Raw genomic sequence first — 13509 nt, forward strand, 5'->3', positions numbered from 1 at the left:
CCCGTTTCATAATAGGTTAAGACAGATTGCAACAGACTCTTGTTTACCACTAAACAGGTTGCAGTATGATTCCTAGCTGTCAGGGCGCATCACCATTTCAGCAAAGAGACCACCTGAGTAGATTTCTCTCACTTGGTATTATGAAAAACAGAAAGACAACCTGCGAGCAGGAGTTGCGGCGACACCCTTCACACTGTTTCTTGATAAATGTGCCAGCTGAAAGAGTGAGCAACTCCTGTTACACTGAGTGTCCTCATACATCCTGGCCGGCCCCCACACCTCGCTCCAAAGATTTTTTTTGTCCTTTTTTCTATTTATGTTTTTTATCACTTTTAATCCCATAGGCCCATTCTACACGGGGCTTTAGATTTGCCTGCAGCTTGCACAATCATGCATTGCTTTCAGTGCCAAAATCGCTAGAAGATGGGCAAATATACAGATGCGGAAATGTACTTTAAGGCTTTTGGGCTGCCTGCTGCAATTATATACATACATGAAGTGAAGCCTTTAAGGTTGAACCGGAGCCTTGTCGACATTTGGTTGTTTGAATTTGAAATACATTTTTCCTTAAGGAATTACATTAATCCCACACCACCTTGGACTTTACATTTTGCGGTTTCACTCTATCATATATGCATTGTTGTGGAAATAAATGTCATCCTAACTAAAAAAAAAACAAGAGAGAATGAAGACGGAACGTGAGCAGTTTATTATACCAACACAAAGGGGTCAGACAACATACAGAGTGCATGGCAGTCTGCAGATGTCTGGTCACGCTTCCATGACAGCAATCCTTGTACTCCTTTGCATCCAAATGAATGACCCTTACGTGTCAACCTATTTTTCCTGGACCCCATACTTAGCTTTTATCATGGCAGGATCTAATTAAAAAAACTAATTCATATAAGACAATGCTGTACCAGTAAACCATTAATGAATAAATGTTTTTTTTCTTCCTGTCTGCCTACCAATCATTTCCTCGAGCATCGAAACATTTTCTGTAACACATACAAGCATGATTCTTATTTACTTATGCCGTCTTATTACGACAACTTCTACTTAAAACTACTCTACTATATAGTGTACTCTGAAGGTAAAAGTGACTATAGGGTAGTTATTTCATGTCTAGAGGGCTAACAAAAGTTATTTTACAAGGTTGTAAACATGTTTCTGATGCCCTAACTATTCATTCATTCATTTTCTACCGCTTATCCTCACAAGGGTCACAGGGGAGTGCTGGAGCCTATCCCAGCTGTCTTCGGACGAGAGGCGGATACACCCAATCACAGGGCACATATAGACAAACAACCATTCACACTCACATTCATACCTATGGAAAATTTGGAGTTGCCAATTAACCTAGCATGTTTTTGGAATGTGGGAGGAAACCGGAGTACCCGGAGAAAACCCACGCATGCACGGGGAGAACATGCAAACTCCACACAGAGATGGCCGAGGATGGGATTGAACTCAGGTCTCCGAGCTGTGTGGCTTGCACGCTAACTACTCAGCCTCCGTGCAGCCATTGCCCTAACTATGAAATTATTCAATTTATAATCAAGAAATCCTTCTTTGTGTAGGTTCACTGATCAACATCGGTTCTGTAACCTTTTAACCGTAATAAACGAGGGATTACTGTACTGTAATTGAAATACATTTGTGCCGCCATGATATAACTTTTTCTACCTGTAGAGGCAATGTTAGCTGTCTGTTGTGAGAATGTTAAAAAACATAGCGATTAATGCTAGTGACTTAGTCACTGCTTCTTAGTTTGCAACCATAGTATACTGGTGTATGCTTGGCGTATACTACTATACTACTGAGCAGCCAATACTTGGCATTGGTCATGTTCCATTCCCAGTTCTATGGTCTTCATCACATTTTCCACCCTTTTTCATGGTAGGTATTGTGGAGTTAATCCCTTAGATACTCACTGTGGTGAGGTGATAAAAGAGGTCCCAATGTATTTCGGCATTATGTTCTTTTGGTTAAACACATGCCAAACAACATTCCAAGATGTCGTTTCTTTGACAGGAAGGGCGGCTTTTAAATTTGAGAGCCACTGGCGTCCATTGCTTTGCTTTTTCTTTCTCGCATCTCGCTCTCAGTGTCTGAGTTTATCAAACACAAGCTGTCAGTCAGCTCTGCAAAAGTTCTCCGGATTTCAGTCAGCGCCTTACAGCTGAGACATCTGTATGTTTTCTTTAGCCGTCCCAGTTCAACACACACACACACTATCATGCAAATCACACAAAAGGCAAGTGCACACAAGCCACACATGCCCTTTAAAGATGTTTTTGTTCTGTTTTTTTTGTTAGTTTCTTTCATCTTGCCTGTCCTACAGTACTGTACAAGTACTTGGCTACAAAAAGAGCTGTTGTCTTAGCAATTTGTCATTTGTCCATCAGTGCATTAGTTAGCAAGCTTCTGCCTGCTTCATGTCAAATTCTGAGGAGCATTTGAGGGGTTCCATGGGTCCTGCTTTCCCCACCAAAATGCCATAGGGTCTCCCTTGGCTTATACTCCAAAGTTGTGAAGAAATCACTTTTGTACTTTTTGCACAGTACTGCACTTCTGAATTAACCCAAATGCAATAATTTGTTTTTGCTACAAAAAGTGCAGTTGCATTTTAGTGTATTTGGAGTCTAAAGAGTTGTCCACACACACCAGGAGGTGATGCCACTATGATGATAACGAATGCAAAAAAAATTGTACAACAAAATGAGTATTTTGTAAAATAAAAGTGTATTGTGTGTATTTCTATCTTAGATGACTTCAAATCGGAGCTGAGGGAACAACTTCCCCTAATTGCGGGGTCAGCGGCGGCAGGAGTGGTCTTCATTGTTTCTCTTGTGGCCATCTCCATTGTGTGCAGCAGGTAACCACTATTTCCTGTTTTTTTTGCTGTTTTCCTGCATCTACATTATACAACTGGGGCATTGAATCAAACTTGTGGACTCATTGCAATATGTGTATGGATTAAATGTGGACCAGACCTTATATACATACATGCATGACAGCTTTTCTTTGCATTAAGTTGTAAATGGAACAGCAACATTTTTTTCCTGCATGTAATCCATATCAGCCTCCAGCCATATTGATAATCACATCCCTTGAGAATACTTGCTATATAAACAAATGCAAATAAGCTTGTTGACATGCGCCATAATGCTGCACAGCTCCACAGAGAAGTTAACTGTTCCAACTTTGGCTTGTTAGTCAAGTCCAGCTGATTTAATTTGGCTTTTAGTTGGTCACTCCGTCACATTGCTTGGGCGCCCTTGCTTTAGATATTTGAAGGTCACACTTTCTGCTGAGCTGTGTGCAACTTTGAGGCCGGGGCTCTTTGATGGCCTGGCAAAGGGAGCCACATGAAAAGCAGACACGATCCTATCAAGATCTAATTAATAGTCAGCTCATTTTCATAAACATTTAACATCATGGATTTTCCTTCTCCCCTCTGCAACCGATTCCATTTTGGCCATATTTAGTATTGTGGCCTTTTGGGAGAGACATTTGCAGTACAGTGGCCTTTACGCTTTCTCTCATCCATTAGGAAAAGGGCCTATACTAAAGAGGCCGTCTACAGTGACAAGCTGCAGCATTACAGCACAGGAAGAGGTAAGTCTATCATTAATAAGCAGTCACCAAACACTCATATTTGCCAGTGCATTGACTTGCAGGGCAACTTAAATGTCTTGCACCCAAGGTAGCCGTCAGTGGTTCATGGCTCAAGGACCTGGATAGGTCATGCCCTTTCCTTTCGAAGGGACAATACTGTAGAAATGAAAGTTAGTTAGAGTATTGTCAGTGTCCAGTGTGTGTGTGTGTGTGTGTGTATGTATATATATATATACATATATATAAGTTATAATATGAGAAACAAGCTAAATAAAATAAAGTTGTAAGTAAAAAGCTACAATATTATGCGAATAAAGTCCCCGGAAACGGAAATTTACAAGAAAAAATTGGAAATATTTGGAAATATTTTAAAAAACCCAGAAGCAGAAATTGGAAAAAACAGCTGTAATTTTACAAGAATAAACTCATAATATGGCGGGTATAATAATATTTTTTGTACTAGCATATAGTTGACATAAATAAAAAATATATACATTTTTGAAGCCATAATATTATGTGAAACAAACAAAACCAAAAACCAATGTTTGGTTTTTCGAAAATTAGGTTGGGGGAAAAATATTAAATCGATATTTCATGTAATGTTATGGGAATAAAGTCAAAATATTATGAGGATGGATTTTGAAATATTTAGAAAATTTTAAAAAACAGCAAAAATGGGGTGTAAAACAGCAAAGACCATGTATATTATTAATTCACCTTTTCACCAATATCACAAAGCTGAGAATTTATTTTTAATATACACATAACTTCTTAGCATATCTACATATCTTGGTTTACAAAATATCAAAGTCGCCCCTGCATTCTTTCATTTTTCAGTATGTTGCCCTTGATGTAAAATGTTGATATAGTGAATAGTAATTTAATATTTGTACAGAAGTGATTTGCACACTTCCTTTCCTTGCACAACAACACTGATTGACAGTCATCTCTCAAGGCTTCACTGTGGCGATGTCCGGTTGTGTTGTAAGCATTTCCCTGACACTGAATGATGATGGGATGGAGCCCGGAGGATCCCCACATGCTCAAACACACACACACAAGGACGCAAAAAAGCCACCTATGACTTTTGCGGCTCATCCAGTGAAATCCCTCTATACTGGGGAACGCGGGGCTCACTCAGGGGGGTTTAGAGCTTTGTCGTGCCTGACGCAGCAGTGTTTCAAACACATACTTTGTCTCTATGCTACAGCAAGCAGGATTCATTAAAGCTCTCACGGGCTACAAGAGCCAGTTTTGCCCAAATCAAAATGCCATGAACACAGTAACGGAATCAAAGTCATCAATCATCAAATATGCGAACTTGCTGATAAGAGAACCCATTCATTGTTTTTTTTTTTTTTCTTCAATCTCGTAATTCTTCATGCATTGCTGTGTAAGATTGGACTGGCAGTTTAATAATTACAGTATTCAGTGCAATAATGACAAAAAGTGATGCTTAATCAATTGATATTTGGTGAAATACCTCCCGAAGTGCTCACACACACACTAGGTGATGTGTCTTCATTTCCAAGCCATCTCGTGGGATGACTTCAAGAAAGATGCTGTCTCGTGTAAATTTGGCAATGCACCTGAAATGCAGAGGTGATGAATTCAGATTAGTCAGTCACCGAGTGTGTGGACTGGAAAAGGAATCGTTGTCTGATTTACTTACCCATCTGTCACATTCCTTGTGCATTTTAGAATTTTCTGCATGAGCTCAACTTTGTGTCATTACCTAATTAGTTATTATTATTGCATGTGGACTGAATCGGTCGTCTTTACTGCATAATACTTCAGGCTGTAATGCTTGAAATCAGTAAAGACTCAAAATAGCATCATAAACCCACGGAATATTGATATTCCAATAGTGTGGTTTGTTTTTTTGCAGACAGTATTAGACATCTATTAGTCATTTATTTTGGGCTGTTATTTTGTACTAATTTAATTTTAAATATAACATTAAACCAATGTTTGAAATTAGATTATCAAATATATTTATTGTTGGCCGCACGGTGACGGAGTGGTAAGTGTGTAGGCCACATAGATTTGATTCTCTGCTTAGGCATCTCTGTGTGGAGTTTGTATCAGTTTGTTCTCCCTGTGCATGTGTGCGTTTTCTCCGGGTACTCCGGTTTCCTCCCACATTCCAAAAACATGCTAGGTTAATTGGCCACTCCAAATTGTCCATAGGTATGAATGTGAGTGTGAATGGTTGTTTGTCTATATGTGCCCTGTGATTGGCTGGCCACCAGTCCAGGGTGTACCCCGCCTCTCGCCCGAAGTCAGCTGGGATGGGCTCCAGCATACCCGTGACCCTAGTGAGGATAAGCGGTATAGAAAATGGATTGTTCAAAATTTGTATAGCATTCTTATATACCATGAGCTACTTACTGATTTTCCTCAAATCTAATTTGTGGCTGAATGATGTTGAAAATGTTTACTAACTGTGAATTATTGTGGTTGGGGTTTACATTGGTGTAAAACTGCACTGCTTTGGCCCTTGACACATTCTAAAACTATTTTTTTGGGTAATACATATATTACCATAAACAACACGAGACTATAGTAAATATTGAAATACGCTGCCCTGCACTAGATAATGTTACTATTATATACTTTGTATGAAGGTTTCATTGAATCATCTAAGTTTGCCTAATGCTTATGCCAGAAAATGTATTTGTGTAGAAAATATAACAATATAACATACATATACGTGGCCATTGGGTTTTTAATAGATTACTTCAGTGGTGACCGTGGCCTTTGTTCAGTTGATTTGCAGCCACATTAGGGCCATTTAGTAAATGAGCAGGGCAGACTAATAGCGGGGTAAATACTGGACATTGGTGAAAATAACACAGTTAAGTGCAGTGCACTTAACTGTAATTTATACCGCTGTTCAACTGAAAATATTCACACAAAGATAAAGTCGATTAATCAGGAGCCTGTACATTTTTTTGCTGTTTAAGCATTTTATCCATCCATCTAATTGGAAAAGATATGAATTTATGTCATGAGGCTAGGGAGTCTCTGCGGCAACCATTAACCTCCCTGCCGGAAGTTCTGTTGTTTTATGTGGTTGGGGGGGGGGGGGGAAATAGAACAGTGGTCTGGATACATTTGCTTCACACACTCAGATGAGGGCCTTTTGAAATATTTAACAAAGAAGCTGTTTCATTTATGAAATGGCCATCAAAAAGATAACTCCAGTTAAAAGGGAGTGAAGAGCGGCCTACTGTTAGATTTTAAATAATATATAAAAGTGCGCTGTGGATTAGACAATAATGGGTTACTGTTATGCATGTTGCATGCTGGTATAGGTTTGATTGTGTCCCCATATGTATCATCAGGTGCTGCTGTGGCTTGGCAACACCGACAGTATAAATGAAATCCTTTTTTCTAGAATACTGAGCTCTAAACCCTAATGGATTACCTTGATTCTAATATGAATGGAATCTCTAATGAGCAATTAGGTTCACACAGTCAGGGAGGGTTCAAGGCAATTAGTGCTATAACTGGAATCAGCGTTCAGCCAAGATGGAGGTGAGGTACCTTGATCCCTCCAAGACCAGCCCTTATCCCCTCGCCATCTCTTGGGACCCCTCCATCACCATGTGTGTTATGCAAATGAAAAAGGCCCAAATTGACATGATGGAGATTCTAATCATGACTGTCAAGGGCTCAGGGAAAGAGGTCTGTAGAAATGATGATTTGACATCTGCTTCATCGCGGTTATGTCCATCTTGTGGTGGCGTGTATTGAGTGTGTTTACAAGTGCTTGCTCGCTCAACTGCTCCGTCAACACTGGAAATCTGGCCTTTTGTTTGCCAGTCCAGGGGACTGTGCTCACCTATCGAGGACTGACATAAAGGGCGATTTGATGGTGCAGTGGTTTTTATCTCTTTATGAGCTTGTATGGAAAGGCATTCGGGGAAAATTGGTTCGAGCGCTATCAAAGAGACTGCCAGAGGGTGGAAAAAGATGTCTACATTTACCTCATCTGGTGTATTTTATCCTTACAGTGGAACCTACAAAGTCAAATTACAACCAGTTTTTTTAAACTCCCTTGAGGTTGTACTGTACAATAAGAGAATTGTTAAAATAGAGAAAATATGTTCTTAAAGTCGCTGAAAATTTAGGAGCCTCAACTAATTGGCAAATACTAATTGGAGACGAGATCATAATTCTAAATTGTGGTCGTCGGGTTATGTGCGAGTTCTGTTCCTACACTGTGACATAAGTCGATTTTTGGTGTAAGTCAGATCTTATACCTACAATATTGCCAAAGCTGCTCACAATGTACATAGAATACATGAAGGACATATATAGTTATATAGTTAACTATATCAACATAGTTAAACAAAAAAATAAAGTACAATAGTTAAATGAAAGATGACAGAAGAAACAAGAAAACAAACAAAACAATAGTAAGACCACTTAGTCATTAGTTACTACTGTCGCTTTCATAGGTACAGATGCTGTAACATCCATCCATCCCTCCATTTTTGGGGGCAAGCTGGAACCTATCTCAGCTGTCTTCAGGCGAGAGGCAGGGTAGACCCTGGACTGGTCGCCAGCCAATCACAGGGCACATATAGACAAACAACCATTCACACTCACATTCATACCTATGGACAATTTGGAGTCGCCAATTAACCTAGCATGTTTTTGGAATGTGGGAGGAAACTGGAGTACCCGGAGAAAACACACGCCCGCCCATGGAGAACATGCAAACTCCACACAGAGAAACAGTCCAAGCGTTGCTGTAACATACTGAAGGATACAATCTATACCCTTAATTATGGCCTTGACAGTTGAACCTTTTAAAAGTGCTATCGCTATTGGTCAGTGTTTTTTTCTCTCCAGAGCTACAGTGAAGAAAATAAGTATTTGAACACCCTGCTATTTTGCTATTTCTCCCACTTAGAAATCATGGAGGGGTCTGAAATTTTCATCGTAGGTGCATGTCCACTGTGAGAGAGATAAACTAAAAAGAAAAATCCAGAAATCACAATGCATGATTTTTTAACAATTTATTTGTGTGATACAGCTGCTAATAAGTATTTGAACACCTGAGAAAATGAATGTTAATATTTGGTACAGTAGCCTTTGTTTGCTATTACAGAGGTCAAACGTTTCCTGTAGTTTTTCACCAGGTTTGCACACACTGCAGGAGGGATCTTGGCCCACTCCTCCACACAGATCTTCTCTAGATCAGTCAGGTTTCTGGGCTGTCGCTGAGAAACACGGAGTTTGAGCTCCCTCCAAAGATTTTCGATTGGGTTCAGGTCTGGAGACTGGCTGGGCCATGCTAGAACCTTGATATGCTTCTTACGGAGCCACTCCTTGGTTTTCCTGGCTGTGTGCTTCGGGTCGTTGTCGTGTTGGAAGACCCAGCCACGACCCATCTTCAATGCTCTGACAGAGGGAAGGAGGTTGTTCCCCAAAATCTCACAATACACGGCCCCAGTCATCCTCTCTTTAATGCAGTGCACTCGTCCTGTCCCATGTGCAGAAAAACACCCCCAAAGCATGATGCTACCACCCCCATGCTTCACAGTAGGGATGGTGTTCTTCGGATTGTACTCTTCATTCTTCTTCCTCCAAACACGCTTATTGGAATTATGACCAAAAAGTTCTATTTTGGTCTCATCTGACCATAAAACTTTCTCCCATGACTCCTCTGTATCATCCAAATGGTCATATGCAAACTTAAGACGGGCCTTGACATGTGCTGGTTTAAGCAGGGGAACCTTTCGTGCCATGCATGATTTCACATCATGACGTCTTAGTGTATTACCTACAGTAACCTTGGAAACGGTGGTCCCAGCTCTTTTCAGGTCATTGACCAAGTCCTGTCGTGTAGTTCTGGGCTGATTCCTCACCTTTCTTAGAATCATTGAGACCCCACGAGGTGATATCTTGCATGGGGCTCCACTCCGATTGAGATTGACCGTCATGTTTAGCTTCTTCCATTTTCTAATGATAGCTCCAACAGTGGACCTTTTTTCACCAAGCTGCTTGGTAATTGCTCCGTAGCCCTTTCCAGCCTTGTGGAGGTGTACAATTTTGTCTCTGGTGTCTTTGGACAGCTCTTTGGTCTTCGCCATGTTACAAGTTAAAGTCTTACTGATTGTATGGGGTGGACAGGTGTCTTTATGCAGCTAACGACCTCAAACAGGTGCATCTGATTCAGGATGATACATGGAGTGCAGGTGGACTTCTAATGGGCAGACTAACAGGTCTTTCAGGGTCAGAATTCTAGATGATACACAGGTGTTCAAATACTTATTTGCAGCTGTATCACACAAATAAATTGTTAAAAAATCATGCATTGTGATTTCTGGATTTTTCTTTTTAGTTTATCTCTCTCACAGTGGACATGCACCTACGATGAAAATTTCAGACCCCTCCATGATTTCTAAGTGGGAGAAATAGCAAAATAGCAGGGTGTGCAAATACTTATTTTCTTCACTGTATTATGTCCATTTCACTTCCATGGTGATGGCCTTTCTTTTCTGTGACGTATTTCCACCAGAAGAGCCTGTCTTACGCTTGGGAGTCATAATGAAGCAGAACGTTAATTATTTAGCAATGTTAACATTGTTTTTTGGCTGTGTTTGGGTTGCTCGGTCAGTATAAGAACAATGATAAGAGACATGGGTCACTTGTCGGTAGATGTAAACAGACGGATATCGGCACTCAATTGAAATTGGTCCCTTAGACCCGCAGTGTAAATCCAGCCCCAGAGGTACAGACTGCCCTTGCCAACTCAGAATTCTCCAATTAACATTTATCTTTACATGGAACCTAAACTGCCTGTTTGACCCCCCCACCGATACTACCCAGTATGTCCAGTGTGTGGTATAATAATCATTTCCATCCAGTAGTAGCCTTGCATTCATCTTAAGGAGGACCATATATCAACTTTACTTATCCTCATTAATACTGCTAAAAGCTTGCAGTGATGGGAAGTACTACTGTTTCAGACTGTGATTAAAGTTACGACCTGAAGGTCAATTGCATACAGTCAGCCATTAACACAACACATCAGCCAAATGGGAAAAAAAGAGAAAGAGATTGGTTTCTTCTTCTTCTTGCTTGTTCTAGAACTCTCTTTGCGAGCCGACATGTCTAACTGCCCCTCCCCACTGGGCTGCCCGACCCACTTCTCAGGCTCCCCCGGGATGAAGATCTACATTGACCCCTTTACATACGAGGACCCCAACGAAGCCGTGCACGAGTTTGCCAAGGAGATTGATGTCTCCACTGTAAAAATCGAGGAGGTCATCGGTGCAGGTATATTCACTTTGTTTCTTTTCATGTACTTCTACATGTTGTGTCTTCATGTTTGTATCTCTGTGGTAAAACAGAAGTCAGTCAAGGTTCCAAAGCCATTCACCATTTTGGTGAATCCATGGACATCAGCTGAATGTAGGCCAGCTACTGTGGGAGCTAATGGTATTGGAAATAGCTCCAGCAGTGCCCCACATTGCATATGCCCTGCTTGGGATCTGATTACAGTTCATATTAATCACGCTCTACCTTTCTTCTAATGATTGAACTGTAATAATTGTGTTTTATGGCTTTGTTTACCAGTGATCAGGTAAGTAGATCTTTTTTAGACAAGGGTGTTTTTACTGCTGAGTACTGTTTTATTTCGGCCAAAATAGGCCTGGTAATGAGTTTGGGCCTGGAATAGCTCTTTTTGATTGGCCTACTCAGGAAGCAAGGTGAGAGGAAGTGATAATGTGAGGACAGTGGAGAGTAACTAATTAAAGAATGAATATTTTGTTGACATAGTGAATGTTTTTAAGGTCTTCAGTGAGTCACAAAGACGTACTGGTTGTTGAATGCATTAATACCCTATTGACCAAAATATTAGATGACCCGAAATATAAGACAACAATTTTGTTATCCATCCCTCATCAATCTGGAGGTCGGGTCGCGGTAGCAGCAGCCTAATCTGAGAAGCCCAGATTTACCTCTCCCTGGCTAGTCCAGCGTCTCCTGGATCTCCGTCAAGGCCTCCTGACGTGCCCTAAGCAGGATGTATCCTGACGAGATGCCCGAACCATCTCATCTAGCTTCTCTCAATGAGAATGAACACCTTATCTCGATAGGAGAGCCCATCCACCCTATGAAGAAAACTAATTTTGGCTGCTTGTACCCACGATCTCGTCCTTTCAGTCACAACTGTCCTAACGGACACGACTCAAAACCAACATTTTGTTAAGATCATATAAATCATTCATTCATCAGAAAAGGCGTCCAGATGCCTGTGGATCAAGCGGGGAGATCCGTGGAAAACAACAAAAGCTACTTAGACACAAGCCGGGACTGATCAACCCGGCTGGGTCACCTGGGCGAGGGTGTCTGTTGTGAGACCCGAAACACCCAGTGAACCCAGGATACAACACTGATGATGTGTCTAAGTTGCACCAAAAGTGTATGTCAGAACTGGACAATTTGGAGTCGCCAATGAACCTGTTGAGCATGTTTTTGGAATGTTGGAGGAAACCCATGCATGCACGGGGAGAACATGCAAACTCTACACAGAGATGGCCGAGGGTGGAATTGAACCCTGGTCTCCTGTACAGTATATTAAATGTTTAAATCTCTAGACCCCAAATATAAGTTATATATATATATTGAGAAATTGCCTTATATTCAGGTCAATATGGTACATGAGGAGTGTATTAATACCGGACAGGGACACGCAATTAAACAAGTAGAGATTGAAAAATTGGATGCATACCACATGATCAATTATTTAGTTTGAAGATGTCACCCTGATCTACTCTTCTGCTCTAGGTGAGTTTGGGGAGGTATACAAGGGTCGCCTGAAGCTGCCCAGTAAGAGGGAGATCTTCGTCGCCATCAAAACACTGAAGGCAGGCTACGTCGAGAAGCAGAGACGTGACTTCCTCTCCGAGGCGTCTATCATGGGTCAGTTTGACCATCCCAACATCATCCGCCTGGAGGGGGTGGTTACCAAAAGCCGTCCTGTCATGATCGTCACAGAGTTTATGGAGAACGGAGCCCTCGACTCGTTCCTAAGGGTGAGCAGTTTCTTAATGCGACACTGTTAACTGAGTCCTGAAAGTCAATATCCTAAAAAAACACTTCTACTGAGCCTAACGATGTTTTGTGATACTCAACTGCCACTTTTTTCACCCCATCTGGTGGGTCAATGCTCCCACTTGACCCCGATTCAAGTTAACTGTAACATGAAAGACTCCACCCCTTTTTTTTTTAACAGTTTTGTATTATCTTGCCCACAAGCCAAATCAACCAACAAATCAAATTTTCCCCAAGTAAATCAGAGCTTTTCTTCCTGTCACTCACATATCCCTTGATGTCGTTGAATGAGTAAGAATGTCCATGGTAACGCTTCATTTTAAACACTCTATTATTAATCTCCCAACCTATTAATGGACTCCTCCCTCGCTTTATCTTAAGAAAGGTAATCAACATTCTATTCACCTTTTTTCTCCTTCAATCTCACGGACGGCTGCTCGGCTCTACTTTGATCTGGGGCCGGTTTAAAGGGCCTCTTTGAAGATGGCTTTGCTAACCGCCACATCCGACTTGTGTTTCCATCGATCTGCTTCCCTCCTTGTATTTGTTCCTGTGTTCCAAGCGGGGAGGGGGGTGGGGGTTTCAAAGCTCCACAGAAGGGCGGGAATGCTCACTGAGGCCGCACGCTAGAAAGAGTAAAAAGCAATCCCAAAATGAACAATGCACTAACAATGTTCTGTCTAATGAATACTAGTAGGCTTGTTAGTTAATTGGAAAGGATGTAGACATAATCCATTCCTTTGAACAAATATGAATCAAAAGGTAAAGTAGTAAATGGTCATTTATGTATATGTATACTATCTTGCCAGC

The 13509-nt window shown here is 41.1% G+C and overlaps 1 protein-coding gene across 2 annotated transcripts in view; it reads left to right on the forward strand.

The window, feature by feature from the left end:
- Positions 1–13509, forward strand: part of ephb1 (EPH receptor B1) — a 170332-nt gene that overhangs the window by 134558 nt on the left and 22265 nt on the right. The window contains exons 8-11 of one of the 2 annotated variants that reach the window (XM_058067568.2): positions 2770–2878; positions 3557–3621; positions 10729–10917; positions 12433–12680. In XM_058067568.2, coding sequence (XP_057923551.1) covers positions 2770–2878; positions 3557–3621; positions 10729–10917; positions 12433–12680 — 611 coding nt within the window. The remainder of the gene's footprint in view (positions 1–2769; positions 2879–3556; positions 3622–10728; positions 10918–12432; positions 12681–13509) is intronic. The other variant, XM_058067569.2, reaches the window with a different exon arrangement.

This window comes from Doryrhamphus excisus, linkage group LG6 (genome assembly GCF_037039965.1).
Source record: "Doryrhamphus excisus strain RoL-2023G ecotype Guam linkage group LG6, RoL_Dexc_Guam_v1.1, whole genome shotgun sequence".
NCBI lineage: Eukaryota > Metazoa > Chordata > Actinopteri > Syngnathiformes > Syngnathidae > Doryrhamphus > Doryrhamphus excisus.